This window comes from Copidosoma floridanum, unplaced genomic scaffold (genome assembly GCF_036245765.1).
Source record: "Copidosoma floridanum isolate Cflo_tuat_1 unplaced genomic scaffold, Cflo_Japanese_pri ptg000026l, whole genome shotgun sequence".
In the NCBI taxonomy this organism is placed as follows: domain Eukaryota; kingdom Metazoa; phylum Arthropoda; class Insecta; order Hymenoptera; family Encyrtidae; genus Copidosoma; species Copidosoma floridanum.
In genome coordinates, this window is record NW_028321903.1 from 8,304,648 (window position 1) to 8,327,846 (window position 23,199).

At 32.4% G+C, this 23,199-nt stretch overlaps 1 protein-coding gene across 2 annotated transcripts in view; it reads left to right on the forward strand.

Moving 5' to 3' along the window:
* The window catches only part of Mccc2 (methylcrotonyl-CoA carboxylase subunit 2), a 702,143-nt gene extending 682,039 nt beyond the window's left edge, over positions 1–20,104 (forward strand). Inside the window, exons 8-10 of one of the 2 annotated variants that reach the window (XM_089595591.1) lie at positions 17,027–17,112; positions 17,182–17,295; positions 20,083–20,104. In XM_089595591.1, coding sequence (XP_089451717.1) covers positions 17,027–17,112; positions 17,182–17,295; positions 20,083–20,086 — 204 coding nt within the window. In that variant the 3' untranslated portion in view covers positions 20,087–20,104. Of the gene's footprint in view, positions 1–17,026; positions 17,113–17,181; positions 17,429–20,082 lie in introns of those variants that run through there. The other variant, XM_089595592.1, reaches the window with a different exon arrangement.
* Positions 20,105–23,199: the final 3,095 nt, after the last annotated feature.

Sequence of the window (23,199 nt, forward strand, 5' to 3'; positions counted from 1 at the left end):
ACATATATCAATTTTAAGTAACAATTAATATAATTCAGGTTTTTTCCATACTTCGTAAATCTAATTTGCAATTACGGGGGTTGGTGCTCAGAGCGCACAGGGGGCATTTAAAGTTCTAAGAGCTTAGAAATATCTATTTACACGTACAGGAGAGTGTTAAATAACGATTAATGTCATTTAAGTTTGTTTTCAGCTTCAAATCAAAAACTAAAAACTGTGGACTACAGTCTCACGCTCCTTCACAGGCTGCGGGACAGCAGATAGTCCAACTATTTGTTTGTTTAAGAAAAGATTAAAAGGAAGGAAGAAGTAGAGTGTTGAATATAATATCCAGATTACTTTACCTTTCTATCCGCTAATTATCAGTTCTGACGACCTGCACTTTCTCTTTCCGTCGATTTATGATTATTTATCTTTATATTTATTTATTTGTTATTTATTATTTTATAATAATTTAAATTCCTTTTCCAATTAGTTTTATATCACTTTATTTGATATTACTAGTATACATATAAAATAAAACAGAAAAGGAAAAAATAGACGGAACGTCTGGTTAATCTTATAAAATTAATTATAACGTCTGCACTTGATGAGCGGCAGCGGGCTACTGACTAAAACGCCGCGCAAAGAAATGCACCTTGCACGAAGTTTTAGTTAAACTTCTTTGTCTTACTTGCTATGGGGCCGGTACTTGCTGACTTTATGTGTTTAGGCTTCATGGCTCGCTTCGGTTGTCACTTGACACTTCCAAGAGCCACGAAGTTCACAGTCAGCTTTGTTAGGCGACGACTCTCGTTGAGTATGACTCTGTAAAGAGTCTTAAAATTTTATCATTGGGAATGAAATATAACAGGATAAAATAGAATAAAGATAAAAATTTATTTATTTACGCAAGTCGTCACCTAACAGCCTCCCCTTCTTAAAACTATCACCGTCCTCGGTGAATATATTATATTATATTATTTTATTGGTTTTTTCTTTTTTTTTTTTTTTTTTTTTTTTTTTTTTTTTTTTTTTTTTTTTGTTTATATTTATCTTATAAGTTAACATTTATGAGTTACATAACATAAACATTTTACAATAATCCTTATAGTAATGTAATAAAGTATTAATTTACAGAATTATTATATTTGTTTATTCGGGACTGAGAGAAAGGGAAGGAATGGATTCGTGAATATTACATCTTCTACTTCTCCTTGGCCCCTGATTTTGTGTTGTTAATTACTAGTCTATTAAGTGCATTAAGATTTGCTGACACTCCCATCTCAAGGCATAGTTTATAGTGCCAGTCGTATTTTACCAAGTTGATATTTTCCTGGCATGATGGGCAGATCTTTTTTAATTTCATTTGTGTTTGGCACAGAAGACTGTGCACCTCAAGATGGCATTTGGATATTAGATTTCCACACGATGAATGTGTTATTATTTCACGGTTTTTTGGCGAGTCTTTTTGGGAGTAATTCGCCCCATACATTTTGAGTCCTTTGAGGGCCCTTTCCGTCGATTCTTCGTTACAGTATGTAGCGAAGCTTAGGTATAACTGTCTTCCATCGTCACGTTTGACATCTAATGGGGAGTAGTTTAAATGGCTCAAAGGGCCAAAGGTCATTAACAACCGGGTGTATTCTTCCGGATTCATAATGGCCGGTACCTTAGATACTACTTTTCGTGGAAGTGAGTCATTGTCTTTTGGATCGTTATTTATTTTGATCGTGTTTTCTGTTTTCGGGTTTTTTGTGAATACATTTTTTGGCTGCTGAGTTATGCAATACACTACTATTTGGCGCATGTTTTCTGCCCACTCAGCGGATCCATACGTTATATAAACGGGAACAATATCTTCCCGTGTTTGTTTTTTGGTTGAAAAATGAATATCTTCTATTGGATATTTGTTTTCGAAAAATTCAATAATACAATTTATGTTAATAGGTTTTTTTTAAATGACGCTTATTTTAGTCCCGGTACGATTTACTCTTACAAATCGTAATATTGGACTAAGCTCTTCTTCATTAATTTTTTTAAAGGTTTTGACTTCCTTCGTTGATTCTACATTCTTAGCTGGTGCTTCGATGTTTCGTAAAGATGATTTGTCTTCTATTTCTATGGTCGTTGTATCATTTAAGGTTGCTGCAGCAACTGCTGCATCACATAGTTGGTAATATTCGACCTCGTAGCTGGTGTATGGGACCGAACATGGCTGTTCTTCTAATGATAACATCGGACCAAATTTGTTAAGCGATGTTTCCAATTGGCGCTTGTCAATTGGTTCTTCGGTCATTATGTTTAACCACCGTCCATTTTCCGATATATTGTGGACCTTGACTTGTCTTTTATTTGGCAAGGGGACAGGTGCCGTTGACTTTGCCCAATTCCTCTCGTCCGATACATTCGACAATGAGTCGAATAGCTCCTGTAGCGTTGGCGCTGCATTTAGGTTATCAGCTGCTAACGCTGCCTCCCGTGGTGAAAGGAATGTCACTTCGTAACTTGAGTACCCCATAGCACAGGGTTCCTGTTCGATGGACCTCACTATCCCGAAGTTTTCCAGAATTTTTTTTAGCATTAGCCTACTATAATCCCCCTGCAGCAGTATGCTAAGCTGGGATCCATCAGCCATTGCTTCTATGATATTAGCGTTTTGTTTGTCCATTGTGTGTGTAATTCTGCAAACGTAAATATGATGGATGTTGTGAGGATCATCACTTGATACTGTACATGTATGAGTGTTCTTGTAGTGTACTTCGTGTTGTTATTGTTCGTAAGTGATGTATGGAATGCAGATATGAGAATAAAATTAGGTTTATGAAACTATTGGATAATGGGTAGGGAATACATGGATAGATACAATTATTACTTATCATGCTATGCCGAAATATTTGCGTATTTGTAATACAATTGAATTAGTAGTTTTAATACATGCTAAAGCTTAATATTACAAAAGAGGAGAAAAAAAAAAAATTTAACAATAGAGTAACATACAGCTAAAATAGAATACAACATGCGCTTTTAAATTTAAAGCTTAATTATTATTATTTTCATAATTATTATATTTATTTATTTATATTTATATTTATATATATATATTTTTTTATTTTTTTTTATTTTTTTATTTTTTTTTTTTTTTTTATAACTAATAATAAACGTACTTCATATAAATCCTAAAGATAAAATTAAAAAATAAAGTGAAGTTAAGAAGAAGGAATACGTGAAAGAGAAAAATTGATTTTACAAAGCTTAAAGTTAAAATCTTAGAACTAAGTGATGTGTATTCGACGTAGAAGGTAGCTAGTTGAATGGTAGGGTTCAATTATTGGGTTCATTTTCTGCTACTTTTGATCTTCTCTCGTAGATCAACGGTTTTGGTAAGGATTGACTTCGTTTCTGTAGTTTGTGTACAGCGTTGTCTTCTGCATGTAATCACATGTCTGTGGTAGGTCATTAACTCAACTTGTTGTTGACATAATTGGTGAGTCAATTTTCGGTTCATTTTGTATTTTGTACTCCTTTTAATTGGTTCAGCGTACTTTGTGCGATATTCGGGTTCATCGTTCTGCAATGCTAAAATAGCGCTTTTAGGATCCATGTATTTTACATATCCTTGGGATAATCTTCCCCGCCGATCTCTAACGGCATAACAATATTCTAGGGTGCCAAATTGAGAGAAATAATTAAAGAAATCTCTTTCTCTTTTCTTTTCTTCTATATCCCATGGCAGAAGACACATAAGTCTTTTTGGATCAATGTTTGGTGTACCATTGTCGTTTCTTGATGGTGTTGGTGAAGAGATCTTTTCTGCTTAACAAATAGTGGATTTCATCTTAAAAGGAGAAAGTGTTTGAACTTCTTCTCCTGTATTTAGTGTTTCATCAGTTACTTTAGTAAATAAATCACTATTGTATTTGGCGGTTATAGTTCGATGTTCATAACTATGTAAATCCGTAAGTATGTGCATTTCCTTAATATTTCCTTTATTTTCTAATTGTTCGATAACTTCATGTAAAGGTTGGTTTATGTTGACTCTAGTCTTTATTGTTATTTGATATTCGGGGTTCATTGTTCTACCTGAAAGGAAAATAGTATCAAATTACTATTGATTTATGAGTCCATTTCCAGTTTTTGGGGTGTATGGCGTGGGAGTATCAAATTCCGTGTCTTCATTATAGGTCTAGCTTTAGATGATTTAGGTATTTTTTGTTTCTCTTCTATTTCAACATACAGTTCAGTTGCTTCGTGTTCATTTGGTTCTTGTTTTATGGTTACTCGGGGTTCTGCGTTCAGGGGGTTGATGGTACGTTTTATAAATTTTTCCGAGACACTACGTTTCATAATCTTCTTGAAACAGCTTCTTGCTTTGCTGATGAGTATTGCTATTATAATCATAATAATAATAGCTTCAAAGACATTTCGTATTAAAGAAAAAAGAGAAGTTTGTTTTTCCTCCAACTTTCGTGTCCGTATTTTCTCCATTTGATTTATTATATTTTGTACATTTAATTCTTCATCTGTCCATGCTTGTTCATTAAAGTTTAATTCTCGAATCGATTTTATAGCGTCATGGAAGTCATCAGTGTCTTTTAAGGGTTCATGCAGTACTGTTAAGTTTAAGTTCACTTCTACCTGATAGATATATTGTATTTGAGTGATAATCGTATGTTCACTGGTTAAGGTTAATCTGTGAGTTTTTCCCGTACATCCATCATTCATTCGTAGAAGACCTATACCTTTTACTCTTTCTTGTTGATCCATTTTATTAGGACAGATAATGTTCAATTGTTCTTCATTGGGTGTTGAGAATAACCATGAACTATCAGCTGGTAAATAAATCCATTGGCTTTCGGTTTTCGGCGTAAACATAATTTCACAGTATTTAAATACTTCTGGTCCAGGTCGTAATAACATAAGAATTTCACATTCGTTCATAGAATAAGGTTCCTTCAGCGGTTCCATAGCCGAGCATATATAACCATATACCGTCTTATCGCATTGGTTAAATGTAACTTCGTTTAGTCGTAAATACGAATTATGGTCTGCTGCTACTGCTAGGTAAGGGTACGACGGTTTTATGTAGGCAGATCCATTTTGTCCAGATTGGGGTATCATGACTGGATGTAGTCTATAAAGATTGTAAGGGGTTCGATCTACGAGTGGCAAATGTAATATTACCATGGTTCTATTTTCTTGATGTACAACATCTAATTTGCTTAGGGTACTTATTTCACCAGCATAAAGGTTTTCTATTGGTGCTACAAGCTCTAGATTTCCCGCAAGGTTCTTTACATCCCGGGCTACTGTTCTAAATATATTTGGAGAAAATAGCTTTGGATGTGCTTGACCTCTTTGTAAATCATGCAAGATGTCAATCAGATCTTCATGGGAACGAATAATGTGATCTAGGGTAGCCTCAGTTCTTCTAAGGTATGCTGACAAATGAATCAGATATCTGTCAAGAGTAAAATCCTGTCCTGAAGTCAATATATCAGCAACTTGTTTTAAAATATGCTCATGGCGTTTCGTGGTATTGTATAGTTCTTTGAATGCGGCTGCAAAAATATGGCTATTTTGTTCGTACAATTTAATATATTCTTTTTGATTGGTATCTAAATTGTTGATGTTAGTGTTTATAACGTTAATATCATCTTCTGTGACTAAGCCGTAAAGTCCTTTAGCAATACTCCCAATAATTCCAAAAGGTATCAGTCTTTTTGCTCGTATGCTGGGGGGTGGAATAATGTTATCTCCTGTATGGATTCCCACAGTATTTATTATGTTCAATAGTGTTGCTTTGAGGTTTGTCAATCGCTTTATTTTTAAATTCAAGAGGTCCATTTCCATATACCGAGTGCAATTAGAATAACCAAACTGTACAATACAATATCGAAAAGTTTCGTTTAATCCTTGAGTAGGTGTTTGTTCCAATATGAATTTATTAACATCCAGCCATATCACAATCTTCCAATCGGCTCTCTTAATTTTTGTTATACCGATTCGTTCGTAGTATATTCCAGGGTTTGTTTCAAGTGGTTCTATGCTATAGTTGCCATGATTAGCATAGTTTAAATCTGCGCGGCCTTCGAACGCTATTGTCATTAAGATGGCCAATATAATCTGCATCGTTGTGTTTTTTTCTCTGGAAGACATGTAGAATATGTTTCTTACAAGATATTATTATCGGGGAACTAGCTTTAATTTATCTGTATGTTTGCGTATGGTTTCACCATTGGTTTTTTCAAGTAACACATTATTTTCCTCTAAAACTGTTCTAACCTTTAGGGGTTCATTATAAAAGCGATCAAATTTATGGGAACGCACTTCTTTTTTTACCCAAACGTAATCTCCTGGTTTAACATTTAGAGGCTTTAATTTTTTATCATATCTTGTTTTTGCTTGTACTTTCATCTTTATTTGTTGATTTCCTGCCGCAATTTGCATTTCTTGAAGTCGCCTTATAAGATCTTGTAAATATAGTGGGTATGTTCGTAATCTTTCATCTTTAGGTATCTTCAAGGGCAACCTCGCTACTCTCCCGAATACTAGTTCATAAGGCGTAAAATTTGTAGCTGCATGTACACTCGTGTTATACGTGAAAGCTGCAAATTTTGCTAAGTTGTCCCAGTCATCATATGTTTCAGAGTAAGTTCGTATAAAGTCAGCTAGGGCAGCATGACTTCGCTCTAGTGATCCGTTTGTTTGAGGGTGGTATGCTGATGTAGTTAGATGATTGGTTTTGATGGTTCTCATGAGTTGTTCCAATAAATTAGACATAAATGTAGCATGTCTATCTGATAGAATTGCTCTAGGCGCACCATAAACTAATATTAGATTTTGTACGAGTGCATCGGCAAGAGTGCTAGATCTTAGGTCTGGTACAGGGACTAATATGATATATTTAGTCAAATTACACTGTATGGTCAGCAAATGGCAATTACCATTGGGTGTTATTCTTAATTTACCAACGGTATCGATGGAAACCTTATCGAAAGCTTCAATAGGTGTATCTGTAAGTACCAAGGGCTCTCTTGTTTTTAGTCGTTCAATTTTTTTCTCTTGACACTTGCTGCATTTACGTACATAATTGAGAATATCATTTCTCATTCCGGGCCAATAAAACCGTTCTCTTATTTTTCGGTAAGTTTGGTTTATTCCCTTATGTCCTCCAACAGGGCTGTCATGTAATGTTTGTATTATTTCATTACGTTCTTGGATTTTCAGAAAATCAACCTTACCGTAACAGACAGTAATTTGTATGGGTGTTTTATCAAAAATTGTTAATAACGTTTCTGTTATCAATCCAGGTTCTAATTTGTCTGTAAGATCTCCCCTTCTTGAAATTCGGAAGGTTTTAAGATTTCGTCTCAATAATATTTTTTTGAGCGATTTAAAAGCTTTTGTAAGACTTTCTGAAGATACTAAATCAGTCGACGTTTCATTAATAACGATTGATAGTATATTATGTCCTCCATAAGGTGTTATTAAAATTTGGCCAACTCTTGGTTTCTTCGATTTCAAATAGCTAAAGTCCAGTGCACCTATCGATCTCAACAGCCTTGAGACAGATGTGACTGGTTGACAATCCTTGCTAATAAAATGAACTATATTGTCTCTTTTGTATGTAAGGCAATATCTGGTGGTAATGACATTGTTTACTAGCTTAGCTCCATTTTCATTCTTATAATTATCAGTAATACTGCTACTATCACTAAGACTTACATACACTTTTCCGTGCTGTTGTTTGTATCGATTGATGGGTTGAAAAGAGTATAAGTCCGATAGTAACATGAAATCAGGTGCAATAGTTCGATTCATTGATTTATTTTCATTGCAGTTTATTTGTTTGTTGTTTTCATTTAAGTTATCCGGGGTTTCTTCTGTTATTTATTGCAAGTCCGGCGCTTTAGATCGTCTGTTTTTTGTAGTAGCAAAAGTACTCGTTTGCGTCGGTGTGCTAGAACTTAAGGGTGTATTTTCCTGAATACGTGGGGTAATTGATAATTTTCCACTTGTCCTATATTTTCTTAAAATTTCTTCTTCATCGAATAGGGGTTCAAGACCTGTTGTACGTCTTGATATATCCGCAATTCTTTCATCTAATACAGAATCATCAAAATTATCAGGATCGTAGGTGTCCATTTCGGTTAATATGTCTTGAATTTCGGGGTCCGGTTTATCTCCATCAGAAAATCTAGTTACTGATAAAAAATCGGCCTGTTCGGGCTCATCATCGTTGTTAGACTTGTCCAAATATTCTTGAAGGCTTTGGTTAAATCTCTTTGTTAACTCTTCTATTTCTTTATAAGTAACTTCATCAGTATTATTTGTCATAGTTTTAGGTTGGTCTTCAAAAACGTCATCATTTGAACTTTCGCTAAGTGAAATTGGTGTAACGGAAATTTCAGTATTTGTCATATCTGAGTCTGAATCAGTATCCGTATTTGAGTCTATTTCTGTTTCAGTCAGTTCTTGCCGTAATCCACTTCGTCTAGGGTCATATACTGGTATTTGAGTATCTTCTCTTGACGATTCTTCAGTATCGCTTGGGTCATTTTCGGAGAACATACTTGTTCTTGACGATGCACCAAGGTCAATTATATCTCTAACTGGTAATTGTGTCATTTCCTCATTTTTGGAACTATTATGTTTTATTTCTGTAGTTTCTAAATTCGTATCGCTAGCGTGTGATGTTGAGGCTACTGATTCTGAAAAATTCACTTTTAATGAGCTAGAGTCTTTTGATGTATTTTTAGTGACATTTCTTAATATATTCGGTTGAGATGTAGATGATTTCTGTGGCTGTGGAAATGTTTTTGTTCGGGTTCTTTGAGCAATCACACTATGATCTAATTTCGGCCGTTCTTTGTTTGTTTTTGAACCAAGGGGTCGTCCAGGACCCTTGATCAACTTAGGTTCATCTGGTTCTGATTTGGTCATGCTTCTTGGTTTTGTTACTCCTATTATTTCCTTCGAGGTTGTTGGCAATGCTTTAGGTTTGATCGTCGTTAATTTGGGTGCTCTTACTGTTCCTTTCTTCTGACTTTGTAATTCTGTTTTCTTCTTTTCCTCTATTTTCTTTCGACCCATCATCATAACTCTTAGTAATGGTAATCCATTGTTTATATTATTTTCTGCATAAAGAAATGGTCCTACTGGGTTTCTAGATAATGCATCAGCGTTGGTATTGAGTCTTCCTGGTTTGTATTTAAAAGTGTATTCATAGTCGGTGAATTTAAACATCCAGCGCATCAAACGCTGACCTGGGTCTTTTCTTGTATGCATCCAATTCAATGGCTCATGATCGGCTACGAGAACGAATTTATTACCTAATAAATACGAACGAAAGTGATGCATTGCATATAGTGCGGCTAGACATTCCTTTTCAGTCGTGGAATAATTTATTTCGGCTTTATTTAAAGTTCTTGAAAGGTAAGCGACAGGATGGTCAAACCCATCTTTTTCCTGACTCAATACCGCTCCAATTGCATAGTCAGATGCATCTGTTGTTAACTTGAATGATTTACTAAAGTCGGGGAATTGTAAAATAGGCTCTTGGCATAGGTGATCCTTTAGTACTTGAAAACTCTTTTCCTGCACTTCAGTCCATTCAAATTTTTCTCCCTTTTTTAATAAATCTGATAATGGTTTAGCTATTTTTGAAAAATCTTTAAAAAAGCGTCTATAGTATCCTGCTAGTCCTAAAAATTGTCTAATATTTTTCATAGTTTTTGGTTGAGGAAATTCTCTAACGGCTTGTATCTTTTTAGGGTCTGGTTCAATCCCTCGTTGACTCACTATATGCCCAAGAAATATTACCTCTTTTCGCAAAAATTCAACTTTATCTGGTTGGAGTACCATGTTCGCTGATCTTAACCGATCGAAAAGTAACCTAACTTTACGCTCGTGATCTACTAGATCTTTTGCGTAAATAATAATATCATCTAAATACACTAGCATTTCAACATTCAATAAGCCTCTCAATATGAGATCCATTAGTCGTTGGAACGTGGCAGGTGCGTTTTTCAGGCCTTCGGGCATTCGTCTATAGTGGTAATGTCCATGGGGTGTCGTAAATGCTGTTTTATACTTATCATGTTCATCCATGGGGATTTGTTGGAATCCACTTGCCAAATCGAAAACTGAAAAATATACGGCTCCTCCCAACTGGTCCATAATATCTGCGATATTAGGCAATGGATATGCATCACCAATGGTCTTTTTATTAAGTTCTCGGAAATCAATTACTACCCTCCATCTTGGGTTTCCCTGGCTATCAGGTTTTTTAGGGACAATCCAAAGAGGTGAATTATACGGTGATGACGAAGGTTCAATTATTCCATCGTTAAGTTTCTTTGCTACGTGTTCCTCTAAAACTTTTCTATGTACTGGTGGGTGACGATATTGTTTAGTGTTGATAGGGATGTTATTTTCCGTCGGGATTTCGTGTGCGACGAGGTTAGTACACGGTAAAATGTCTCCTGGTAACAAGAAGATTTCTGAGAATTCAGAAATCAATTGATATATTTGGTCTCGTTCTTCCAAGTTTAAATGACCGGTGCGCACGAGTCCTTTTAGGTCGTTTATTCTATCTCGTTTATTTTTAACAATTGGTCTTTCATGTTCGCTGCTAGTATCGGGATCAAATTCAGGTGCAATGTATTCGAAAGGTAGGATTTCTCTTGGGTCTATTTCAATCGTAATATCATCCTTATTAGTATTTATTGCCATAATATTACATTGACCGTTCTCATTTTTTACTATTCCTTCTCCTAAATATATGTTATCACACCCTACATCTATTCGCGGTAAGTATCCTTCAGTTAAATTAGTATTAATTAAATTAATTCTTACTATATGACGTGTTCGAGCCTTAATCGTATATTTAGTTGCTTTACTGGTATTTTTTTGTTCCTCATTAGGGCAATGTTCTTCACTAAGAGTATTTTTATTCTGATCAATGGCATGGGGTTGGTCGACTAATTCATTATTTTCACTGTATATCCCACTTTTATCAGTTTTATTATCAGTGGCCTTCATAAGATTTTCACCTCTTTCTGATAAGATCAATTTATCAAACTCATCTCGAAAATGAAAATCAGCTTTTATGTCTCCAAATTTTTCGTACTTAGGTATATTTGACCTTTCGGGTGGGCCTACAATGTATTCGTCATAAAATTTCTGTTGGTTAATTTTATCCTTAAGGCATTCCGTCTCTTTGTTTGTATCAAGGGTTGTAGCTAAAATTTAATTTTCCTGTGCTTGTTTTTTGAGTTTTATGGTTTTTTGTTCTTTTTCATCTCTTTCCAATTGCTCTATTTCCTCAAGAGTTTTTAAAAAAGGGATGGGGTTCATTACGTCATCATCTAGTACTATAGCATCATGATAATATAATAATGTGGCTCGTCGTTCCTTACAAAAGTTTCGACCCAATAAACCGCCATCTTTGATCGGAAAATCGTTAGGGATCACATGAAAAATTGTAGGTTTTCCTTGTATGGTCATATACGTTGTTCCTTTAGTTAAAACTGGGTGAGGTATAATACCTTACAAGCGGTTTTTTTTTCTTCTCTTTTTTTTTTTTTTATTGTTTGAACCTTTTTTATTTTAAATTTTTTTTTTTTATTCTATATGTGTGTAATACTAACAAAAAAAAAAAAAAATTATACTACTATTTTGTTTTGTTTCTTTGTTTTGGAAAAATATTCTATCAAATCCTTGACATTTATCGCAGAAGACATAAGAAATAAAGAAAGAATTGTTTATATATATATATATATATATATATATATATATATATATATATATATATATATATATCTGTGTATTTATTCGTGTGTGGATGTGTATGTGTTTAATGTGAGCGTTTGCTTAACGCATGCAAGTGCAATAAGTTTGCTTTAATTTTTATAGGTATACGATAAGTGTACTATGTGTATGCCCAAAAACTAAAGTGAGAGAGTGTAATCAAGCACGCTTATATGATATCATCTGCTTTAAGCCAGGGAGTATACGGCGCAGGGATTTCTAATATGGCATGTGTAGCTATACATACAATTTGCTACGCGAGCATCAGCTAGTGCGCGGTGTAATATTGAAGGGCTCTTTCTGTATGAGAGTATCTGACTTAACTTAACACTTTTTCCTCTTTAAGCAAGAATGGGCTCGACGGTCACGGTTTAAATACCGTATTAATAATTTTTTTTTTTTATATATTCGTATGTATATGAGTAATCTCCTGCCTATGCGTTTATATGTTCTTGAGTGCCTTTAAGAAACTCTTTTTTCGCGAAAGCAATTAATTCATCAAATTGTGTATTTAATCGAATTTTAAAATTATCGCATTTCCGCGGAACATTAATTTCTGAATTATAAAAATTATTTTTCTGAAACGTACTTACTACTTGTTTTTCGATTTTTTTGTTTTTTGATAAATTACTGTTTAATGTATCACAGTTATAGTAATTTTGTAACTGATTATTAATAAAATCTAATTTTTTTTCTAGAACGTTTTTTTCTCTTACAAGCTCCTGCATAAACAATTTTCTACCACTTCTCTTACCTTTTTTATTACTCGCAAAATTATTCGTTGGCGGTTTCATGAAATATTATTTTATAAACAATCGTGGGTATATAAGTGAAATCATTAATTATATTAAATCTTTACTCCGTTTTTTAAGAATTATTCTTCTACTAACACTATTACGTGCAAATATGTCTGTGTGTATGTATTTGTTATTTTGATAGACCGCTTTAAGTAGCAGATCTAGGGTAAAGAGTGTCCGCTATTTCAGCAGGACTAATGGGGATGAACCGCTCTGGTTAGCAGATTCAGGGTAGGAAGAGAAAGACCGCTCTGGTTAGCAGATCTTGGGTATAGAATGTCCGCTATTTCAGCAGGACAAGAGGGATGAACCGCTCTGGTTAGCAGATTCAGGGTAGGAACAGTGTATTTGTTCTGTCTTGTAAGCGTGTAGTATAAGAGGTCACTATTTTCTTATTTTTCTATTATCATTTAAAACACATTATTATACTATTACTTATTTATTTTTTTTGTTATTTTAACGACAGTTAACTCTTATTTATTTTTCCGTTTATTTATTAATGTAGTATTACATTTATTATTTTATTTTATTTATTTATTTATTTTTTTTTTTTTTACTTTATTTATTTATTTATTTTATTTATTTATTTATTTTTTTTTTTTTAGTTATAACGAAATATCGCATATACTATGCTATCCGCAAAAGCACAGCATGTACGCGTCCGCGCACAGTGTACTATATGGGGTATTACGCGTCATTCATTAACATGCTTCATTGAATGGTGTTTGGTGTTTCTTAAGAAAAAATAGTAATAAGAGAATATATAATAAACAAACAAATAATTAGAGACCATAAACCACGCTCTGCTACCAATTTTGTTAAATAACGATTAATGTCATTTAAGTTTGTTTTCAGCTTCAAATCAAAAACTAAAAACTGTGGACTACAGTCTCACGCTCCTTCACAGGCTGCGGGACAGCAGATAGTCCAACTATTTGTTTGTTTAAGAAAAGATTAAAAGGAAGGAAGAAGTAGAGTGTTGAATATAATATCCAGATTAACTTACCTTTCTATCCGCTAATTATCAGTTCTGACGACCTGCACTTTCTCTTTCCGTCGATTTATGATTATTTATTTTTATATTTATTTATTTGTTATTTATTATTTTATAATAATTTAAATTCCTTTTCCAATTAGTTTTATATCACTTTATTTGATATTACTAGTATACATATAAAATAAAACAGAAAAGGAAAAAATAGACGGAACGTCTGGTTAATCTTATAAAATTAATTATTACGTCTGCACTTGATGAGCGGCAGCGGGCTACTGACTAAAACGCCGCGCAAAGAAATGCACCTTGCACGAAGTTTTAGTTAAACTTCTTTGTCTTACTTGCTATGGGGCCGGTACTTGCTGACTTCATGTGTTTAGGCTTCATGGCTCGCTTCGGTTGTCACTTGACACTTCCAAGAGCCACGAAGTTCACAGTCAGCTTTGTTAGGCGACGACTCTCGTTGAGTATGACTCTGTAAAGAGTCTTAAAATTTTATTATTGGGAATGAAATATAACAGGATAAAATAGAATAATGATAAAAATTTATTAATTTACGCAAGTCGTCACCTAACAGAGAGACAGCTCATTTAAAAAAGGGAGCCATTAGAAGAAATAATAAAGCTCACCAACAAAAAGTCAAGGGCACATATCTCTGTCTACATAATTTTCACCACTTTTATTTGAAATTTGCAGCTTGTTTTTCATTTTTTTCAAAAGCAGCCCAGTAATCATTTTTCAGCGTAGAAAATTTATTCCCGAGTATTTTTGAAAAATGCCATAGTCTTCTGAATTCTGTAAAATGTACTTTAACATATTATTTTCATACTAACAATTGATTTTATTATTTTTAAGGCTTAAAAAAATATTTTTACAAACCTTATTTTTAAAAAATTATACTTTTAACACAACAAAAGGGGGGGTTGGCTTGTAGAGCACGCAGGGGGGCGGAGCTTTACTAGTATATATATATATACATATATACATATATGTAGCATGTACATGCGTCTATATACGTATTTTATATAGTATGTGTGTAAATAAAACTTTCAACTTTAATTGACTTCGAGAATCGAGCTTCCATCCTTTGAATATGAATAAGCATTTTTAGTTTCGTTTCGACAAGCGCAAAATAATGAGAAAAAAAATAAAAAATGGATTTTGGCAGAACCCCTGTAATATTAAGTGAGATAGAGAAAGCCCTTGACCTTCTGCTGTTGCACTTGCCACGCACTTTTACGATTTCTTTTTCTTTTTCTCTCTCTCTTTTTCTCTCTCTTCCTCTCTTTCTCTCTTTTTTTTCTCTATTGTACTCATACAGGTAGGCCGTTTTTACTGCTTTTTTTATATTTTGCGTTTGTAGTTAATGATAAATTAATCTTAAAATGAGTATCAATTTTCCATGGTTTTAAAAAAAATTTCTTCTTTGTAAACAGGACTATTCTAAAATATTAATATTTTACCATGATGCAAAGTTTTTTCAGAAGTCTTTTAATTGTGATTATTGTAACTTCATCTTCACCCGTCTTTAGTAAAGAGCAAACTAAATTCTCGCACGTGCGCAAGCACGCACAGTAAAGAGGTATCTTCAAAGAGACAAAGAGACTCGCAAAGAATCTAATACGCCACGAACGTTTGTTTAACTAATGTATGAACCTATGTTATGTGTTGGTAGGTAGTAGAATATACACTCTTATACATACTGTTTGCCATGTGTTATTCTTCTTTCTCGTTCTCGTTGTATACATGTTAATGAAAAAAAAAATATAAACCTGATTTGCTTTTTTCTAATCTGTAATATTCACTGATGAAAATCTATATTCATAAACTAACTGTCTTTTTAGTATAAAAATACGAAATAAAGATCATTTAGACTCTAAAAAATAAGTTCTTTTTCTACCTTGCACGTGTGCACTGTAGGCCCATGGTAAGAAAAAATACTTTTGCGACCTCGGGCGTTTTTGAGAGGTTGGTGTGCCCTTGGTAAGAAAAATAGGATTCACCACATAAGCGACATTGCTCCGTGGCTGCTTTACGTCCCTCGGGCCGCATAATAGCCCTGAAGACGATGGCACTTATCTGACGAAGACTACTTTTTTTATCTCAGACAATTTGATACTACCAGGTTAAATAACATATTCTTTAATGTTTCACATCTTTGGGGGTCCCGAGACCCACACCCATTTTTTTTTTAAGGCAATTAAGTCTTAAAACGTCACAAACTGCCTTTTAAAAAAGTTAAACGTATAGCAACCTTTGAAAACTTCCCATTTATTTATAATGGGACTAATGAGCCTCTCTAGTCATACCGAGTTATATAGGTATATGCAAGTATTTTTTGATAACGATTCCTGCGTGTTCAAAACTTAGAATATCTATAACTTGATATACTTGATAGGCTATGTCAGTTCCTTGAATCCACTTAAAAGCAGTAAACTGTGAACTAATACGTACGTTTACTTATAAAATCTATTTGTCAAAGTTTTGATTCACAAGGATAAATTTCCATAAGAACCTAGCTTTTTTCCTTGCCTAGATTAAACAGTCTTCATCACTTAATTAATAAAAGTAAATATTGCATCATCTCAAATTTATCGTAAGCTCTGGAATTCTTTACAAAAATTATTACCATCCTATTACCTTTTTTAATACGTTTTTCCATAATATATGCGAGTCTTTTGCAACAAACCTTGGTAAAAAGGTCTATTTCAGATCACTCAGTCATTTTTTTACTAGAAACTATTTAATAAGCCCAGTAATCGTCTGAAAGACACCCTAATTGTTATCAGATTAAAGTCAAGCATTTGTTTCAATTATTATCAGGCTTATGTATAGACCTTGTAAATTCTATGGTAGATTTAACAACAAGTTTACTAGATGTTGGCTTTTTTTACAACGATACCTACCTAAAGCTCAGAAACTATACAGAAGAATTCACTAATTTTCTCAAAAATCTTATTAAGTACTTTTTTTAGAATCTTACAAAAAGAATTATCAATGTTTGAAAATAAAATCTCAATATATTTTTACATACTTAGAAGTTTTTTCTAAATTTAAATTACTAATACTCACAGTTTTACGGACGTTTAACTTTTAATGTCTTAGTTTTTCAATTTTTTAACTGCTACAACGTTAAGTTTTTGTTTTTTTCAACCTTTTTAAACTATTGTTCTATTGTCAAAGCTCAATTTTTTTCACTATTTTATAAGATTTTTTCGAAAATACATATATCAAATCAACTCATTGCTTATGTAACTGTAATATAAATAATGTTACCAGGCATAGAATGTAAGAACAAGATAGTATCTAATAATCTGTACCTTCTTTTCTGAAATATATAACATTTAACAATTTTGCATGCATTTTTTTGCATTTTAACTGATAGAGAACTAAAGCAACTAAAGTAGCTTTACAGTCGAATAAAAAAATTTATTTTTTGCAGCTTACCAAAGAAGAAGAAAATAACTTAAAGCATTCGATCATTAACCAATTTGAGACGGAAAGTCATCCTTTTTACTCCAGTGCTCGGTACAATTCGAGTTTTTTTTGTTTTATTTAATTTTGAACATTTTATAGATGATTTTTTTATGTTTATAGGCTCTGGGATGATGCAGTAATTGATCCAATTGATACTCGGGATGTCATTGGCTTAAGTTTGGCTGCAGCTCTTAACGCACCTATACTTGAAAGTAAATTTGGAATCTATAGGATGTAAGTTGCATCATAAACAATCCCAACTGTTGACGTCTTGCTTCTGAACAGATATCGGAAACTTTTGCTTTCTTTTATCAAACGTCTTTTAAGTGTGTTATATGGTTACGAATAATAGTGGAAATGCGTAATAGACAGAACTTGAAATTGTAAAAAATAAAAATTTTTTATGATATGATTGTACTACTTATAGCTTATTAAACGTTATCCATTAAAACTTATTTCTTCTCGAAATGGCCTTTGGTATAAATATTTTTCTACTGCATTTACTTCCTTATCTGCTTATTTAACGTTAAATGTTACTTAACCCAGTTATTTTATGTACTGAATCAAAACCCTGTAACCATATATGGCACATAATTCGTTGCTAGAAATAATCACACAAGTTTTGGTGATTCATGGGGTGCTAAACAAAGGAACCCAAGAATGAAATATCATTGCAAGTAACTACGTTAGAGCTTTACATTTATTGAATAAACTTTTTTTGGTACTCACCAATCTTATAAAAAGTTCTAGAATATTTCCTGTTATTCTTGTTATTTATATAGCTCAGAAGGCATTTCGTAACATTACGCTGATAGAGTCCAATTTAGTATCTTACATTAATGATTTAAAAATCTGATTACATGTTTACGATATTCTAAGGCATTGTTTTATTTATCAAAATATGCAACGAAATAATAAGAGGTTTGTTACTGTGTCTCTTTAATTTTTGTTTACACAAGGATAACTTTAGTTTATTTTTTACTTTGTACTGTCACATGAATATGTAAATTGTTACAGAATGCTATTAGTACTAGAAGTTGTAGTTACTACGTTATGTGAGTAAGATTCATATAATATTATTATAAATATTGTCAACATAATGTTAATTATATCGACTGATAAAGACTCAAAGTAAATCTTTCATAACACTTTGTTAATTTTAGCGCATATAATATTACGTTGTCCTACGCCTACGTATCTGAGTTTTCTCCACTTTGCAAAAGTCAATCGATTTCTTTGTCTTTTTTTTATTGATTTGCGAACATTTAAAGCAATCGACAGCCATTTTTATTGCAACGTATTTTTCTCATGTTAATTTAGTGGACAACTTCATTACTATACCCATTGGATGAGCCACTAACTAAAAAAAAAAAACATTAGTAAGTTACAGTATACTCAGTATTAGGCTAAAAATAAAAAAATAAGGGAATCATAAGAATGTTACGAGTTTAATACAAAATAGATTGGTGTTGGAATATGTAAACGTGCTTTAAATTATAAATCTTATTGTACAGTTGCAAAACAAATAAATCTTTCGAACTGCTGCTATCAGAGATCTACTTTCTTAAGAAGTTATTGGAGTCTTAGCTTTTGCATTGTATTTTAATAGTCTTAAAACACAAAACACAGGATCTCGTTTTTCTCTTATTATTATACTACTACGAGAACCAGGTAAAGTGTCACACTTAACATGGTATTTCTTATGTAATTTTTATCATGGCCAATTTTATCATTTTTCTATAACAACAGCTTAGGCCTTTAAAATTAAGTATCACATAAGTACTCCACGAGTGCAAGATATTTTGTAACAAACACAATCTTTGTCTTCACAACCGAGTTATTTTTAGAAGAGACATTCTGCTAGAGCGTTTTTTCTCTTTTATCTCCATTTCTTAGGATTTTTAATGAAATTTTGTTGTGATTAAGAATATTACTTTTTAGTAAATAAGGAACTAAGAAACGATAACTTTAGGACCAATACGTGGACTTAACTATATTTTAATGTTGCATTTCAAGAAAATGTACTAAGAAATACAAGAAAAAAGGAAAATTATCCTCTCCGGATATGAATCAGGCACACATTCTCCTGTTTTCTAGACAGTTGCTCTATCGCTTGAGTTACTGAGGAGCCAGACGTTCACTGCCATTATATGTTTGGATCAATTCTTATTCCTCATTTTTGAGCTGTTTTTCTGGAAGCTCAATTTAAAATAGGTTCATTGAAAAATGACTCTTATATTCACTGAGAAGTTAAAAATGTTATAGAAATTCAAAAGATCAGTGGTTTTAAAAGTGCTTACATAAAGATGTTGCCATCTACATACGCACTAATTGATACGATGATAATTATTAAAAATTGCTCGTATATCTCTCAAACATATATAAAATATGTAACTTATTAACAAACACCAGAATCATTTTCCAACAAACCTATTTCAAATGAAGCTTCTGGTAAAATAGCTCAAAAATTAAGAATAAGAATTTATTGAAACCTACGATGGCAGTGAACGTGCGGCTCCTCAGTAACTCAAGCGATAGATCAACTGTCTGGAAAACAAGAGGATGTGTGCCTGATCCAAATCTGGAGAGAATGTTTTTTCCTGTCTCTTGTATTTCTTACTAAATTTTCTTGAAATGCAATATTAAAATACAATTCTGTCTACTTATTGGTCCTTCAGTGAACATTCATCAATTCTTAATTTAAAGTTAACTAGGAGAAAAACTATAATTTAACTAAATAACAACTATTTTTTATTGTGTTTCGATTGCAAGAAATGTTTTAATAACATTTTTTTTCTAAAAATCCTTATTCAAAATATTAAGATTTAAATTAGATCTATTAAACCCAATACATATATATAAATATATTTTTTTAAATAAATACCTACTTACGTAGTGTATTTATTTTAAGGCTTTATTGTAAGTGAGTACATATACCTTTGGTACAGTAAGGCACTTTTTTACATTATATTTGTTAAATATCACATTATTGCTTAAACATTACTTAATTTACTTTTGTAGTTAGTTGGTACGGTGATGATGTCTCATAGACCATCTTGAGAGCAAAGGATCTATGTGGTAGGCAATATTTGCTGCAAGAAGATCACCCATTCCTTCACGAGGAGCATTGCGTGGTGAAGAAGCACATGTAAAGTTCACACAGGTACTTTCTGGGGAGAGTCGCACTGGCCGCGGATTGAACCCGCAGTATCCCGCGTGCCGTCTTACAAACCAGCCAACCGAGCCACCGTGCGCTCACCAATACATATATACATATATATAACCCAATACGTTTACAATTTTTTGACGTATTCGTGGCTTTATTAAAATATAAGCTGCCCTTGTTTAAACTGTAGGCAATAAGAAAATTTTTTTTTTTTTTTTTTTTTTCAATTCCTAAGACTGTATATTGAAAAAATAAAATGTATGTCATAGTTCTCAGGTGTCACTTATTCTTGTTTGCAATGTACATGGGTTATTTAATGAACACTGGAATATTTTGTGGGTTGTAATAAAAAAACCCTGCCAATGGGTATTTCATTTTTTTAAATATTTTTTTTTTGTATTTAAATGAGCCAAAATCTTGATAAAATAAGCTGAAATGTTTCCAGTCCTGCTAAATCTGCAGGAAAAAAAATTTCATGACTTTCTTATTTTATTTGAGAAAATGGAAGCGTTACGACCTTTAATAAAATCTTACTATAATCGAGATGAAGGTGCTATAAATAAAAATTTGACATTATTTATACACCTTTATCATAAGCTTACCATTTGGATAATTACACTATCTGAGTTAATAGCCCAAGATTAAACAAAAATTCAAATCGTTACGAGATGGCGTTACGGACTCCTAGTAAAAATCAGCATTATGGACTCTTGTACAATTATAAAAAAATTCATTATATGGTGCTCCACATATAAAAAAAATGTTGCCCTTGCACTTTTATTGTGTACAAAATAAATTTATTTTAACTCATCAACTTCTGAGTTGATCACCAAATGACTTGTAGTTTTGAAAGTTACGTGGCATTCTTCAGCGTTACGGGCTGCTATTGTTATTTGGTGGAAAATAAATAAATAAACTCGCAAGTCTGTCGCAATTTTTCATCCTGATGGTAGAACCAAAAAAATTTAGGCAATTTTTCTAATTTCGTTGAATGCATAACATAAAACTTCTTACACCAAAATGTAAGATTTTGGTCCCGCAACTTAAATACGGTCCAAGTCTAGAATATAGTTTTTTCATTTTTTAGATGCATGAAAACGCTGTTAACATGAAAAACTTTAAGATTCTCTGCCATAGAAAATTGAAAAAATTTGGATTTTGATTCCAAGTGTCGTAAAAACTCTAAATTAACGAGTAAGACACGAATTTTTATTGCCAATTAAGCCCCCTTTTTTCATTACAAATTAAAGAAATAACCCTTTTATGATCCGTATTTGGTTCTATCATGGAAGCAAATTTCTGTTAAATAATCAAATAAGTTTTTAGATTTAGATCTCCTTACACGATGTTGTAATCAACTGATACACACATAAGACTGTATCTTGTGGAATGGCCTAAATGTGTAATTTACCTATACATTTACAGATACAATTGTATTTAAATTATACTATTTCTTTTTTTTTTGTGTATTCACATGACAACAAATTTTGAAAATAACATTTTTATCTATTGCAAAAAACTATTAAATGCAGATTATATTATGTCTAATAGTGCCATATCATTTCAATGAAATGACCAGATTCAAATTTTTTTTCAAAAGCACCGAAGCTACGGCTTTTTCTTCTATCCAGTTATTCACAATTACCCTCAGTAAAATCTTTTACTCATCATGCATGAGAATTATTTTTTTATTCAAGTATTTGCCAGTCTTATCATCGGCGATGCAGGCCATTTTCACAACAATGCTACCAAAATATATTTCTAAAAAGCAGAAGGGTTTTGTCACACACATGCTTCTTAAAACTAAGAAAAACAACATGTCTCCACCAAAAATACGAACAAAAAATTATTCTTAATACAAAAGGTTAATGGAGCCCTTTTTGTAAAAGGTATTACACCCTTGACTTCACTTTACGTATAATTATACATTTATGCGGAAATGTAACAGTTTACTACTGAGAATATTAGCTTTTTTTCCGGGCTAGATGTCTAAGATACAGAAGAAAGTTTTAAATAGTCAGAAAAGAAGCATCTATGAATAAAAAGTAAAGTCTGCTGTTTATATTATTTTTTGTAAAAGGTATTACACCCTTGACTTCACTTTACGTATAATTATACATTTATGCGGAAATGTAACTGTTTTCTACTGAGAATATTAGCTTTTTTTCTGGGCTAGATGTCTAAGATACAGAAAAAAGTTTTAAATAGTCAGAAAAGAAGCATCTATGAATAAAAAGTAAAGTCTGCTTTGTATATTATTTTAACATAAACAATAGCTACCCATGAAAAAACTCTTACGTTTTGCCACACTTCCGCTAAAATTCATGTTTGGCCACACATTAAGAAGCTTCGAGTATTGCTTGAAAAAAATTTTTACTCTCGAAAAAAAAAATATATGATTCGTTAATACATAAAAAACCTCCATGGATTTTTCCACTATTTTTTACCAGGAATTTTTTTTAAGAAAAAAACTTTACAAATGTGCGAATATAACATAGTCTCTTACGGGAAAGGATATTCTGGAGTTTTTAACCATGTATGTAAGTATGTCAAAATTCTTTCTATGATAGAATGAATAAGAAGTTATACTTCTATAAAATTATGTGGCAAATAATATAAGTATAAATATAAGTATACCTCATATGAAAAGAGATTATGTACAAAGGTGGTGCAATTATCGTTGAAATGAGTATACCTACGTTAGTTTGGTGTGGTTTTAATAAATATATCTCATAACAGAACAATTATAAATAATATTTTATGGCACAATACAATATAAATAATACGACAGCTAGCCAGTAGAAGACCGTGGTCTTTCATTGAATCTTCCAATAGTTTCAAAACAACTTTCCAAGAAAAGAAGAAATACCTATATAAAATAGCAGATCGTTTAACTGTACCCTTTTTGACATGTTTAATATAATAAAATTTTCAATTTGAAATGTTACCTTATGGAAAAATTACTTAAAATT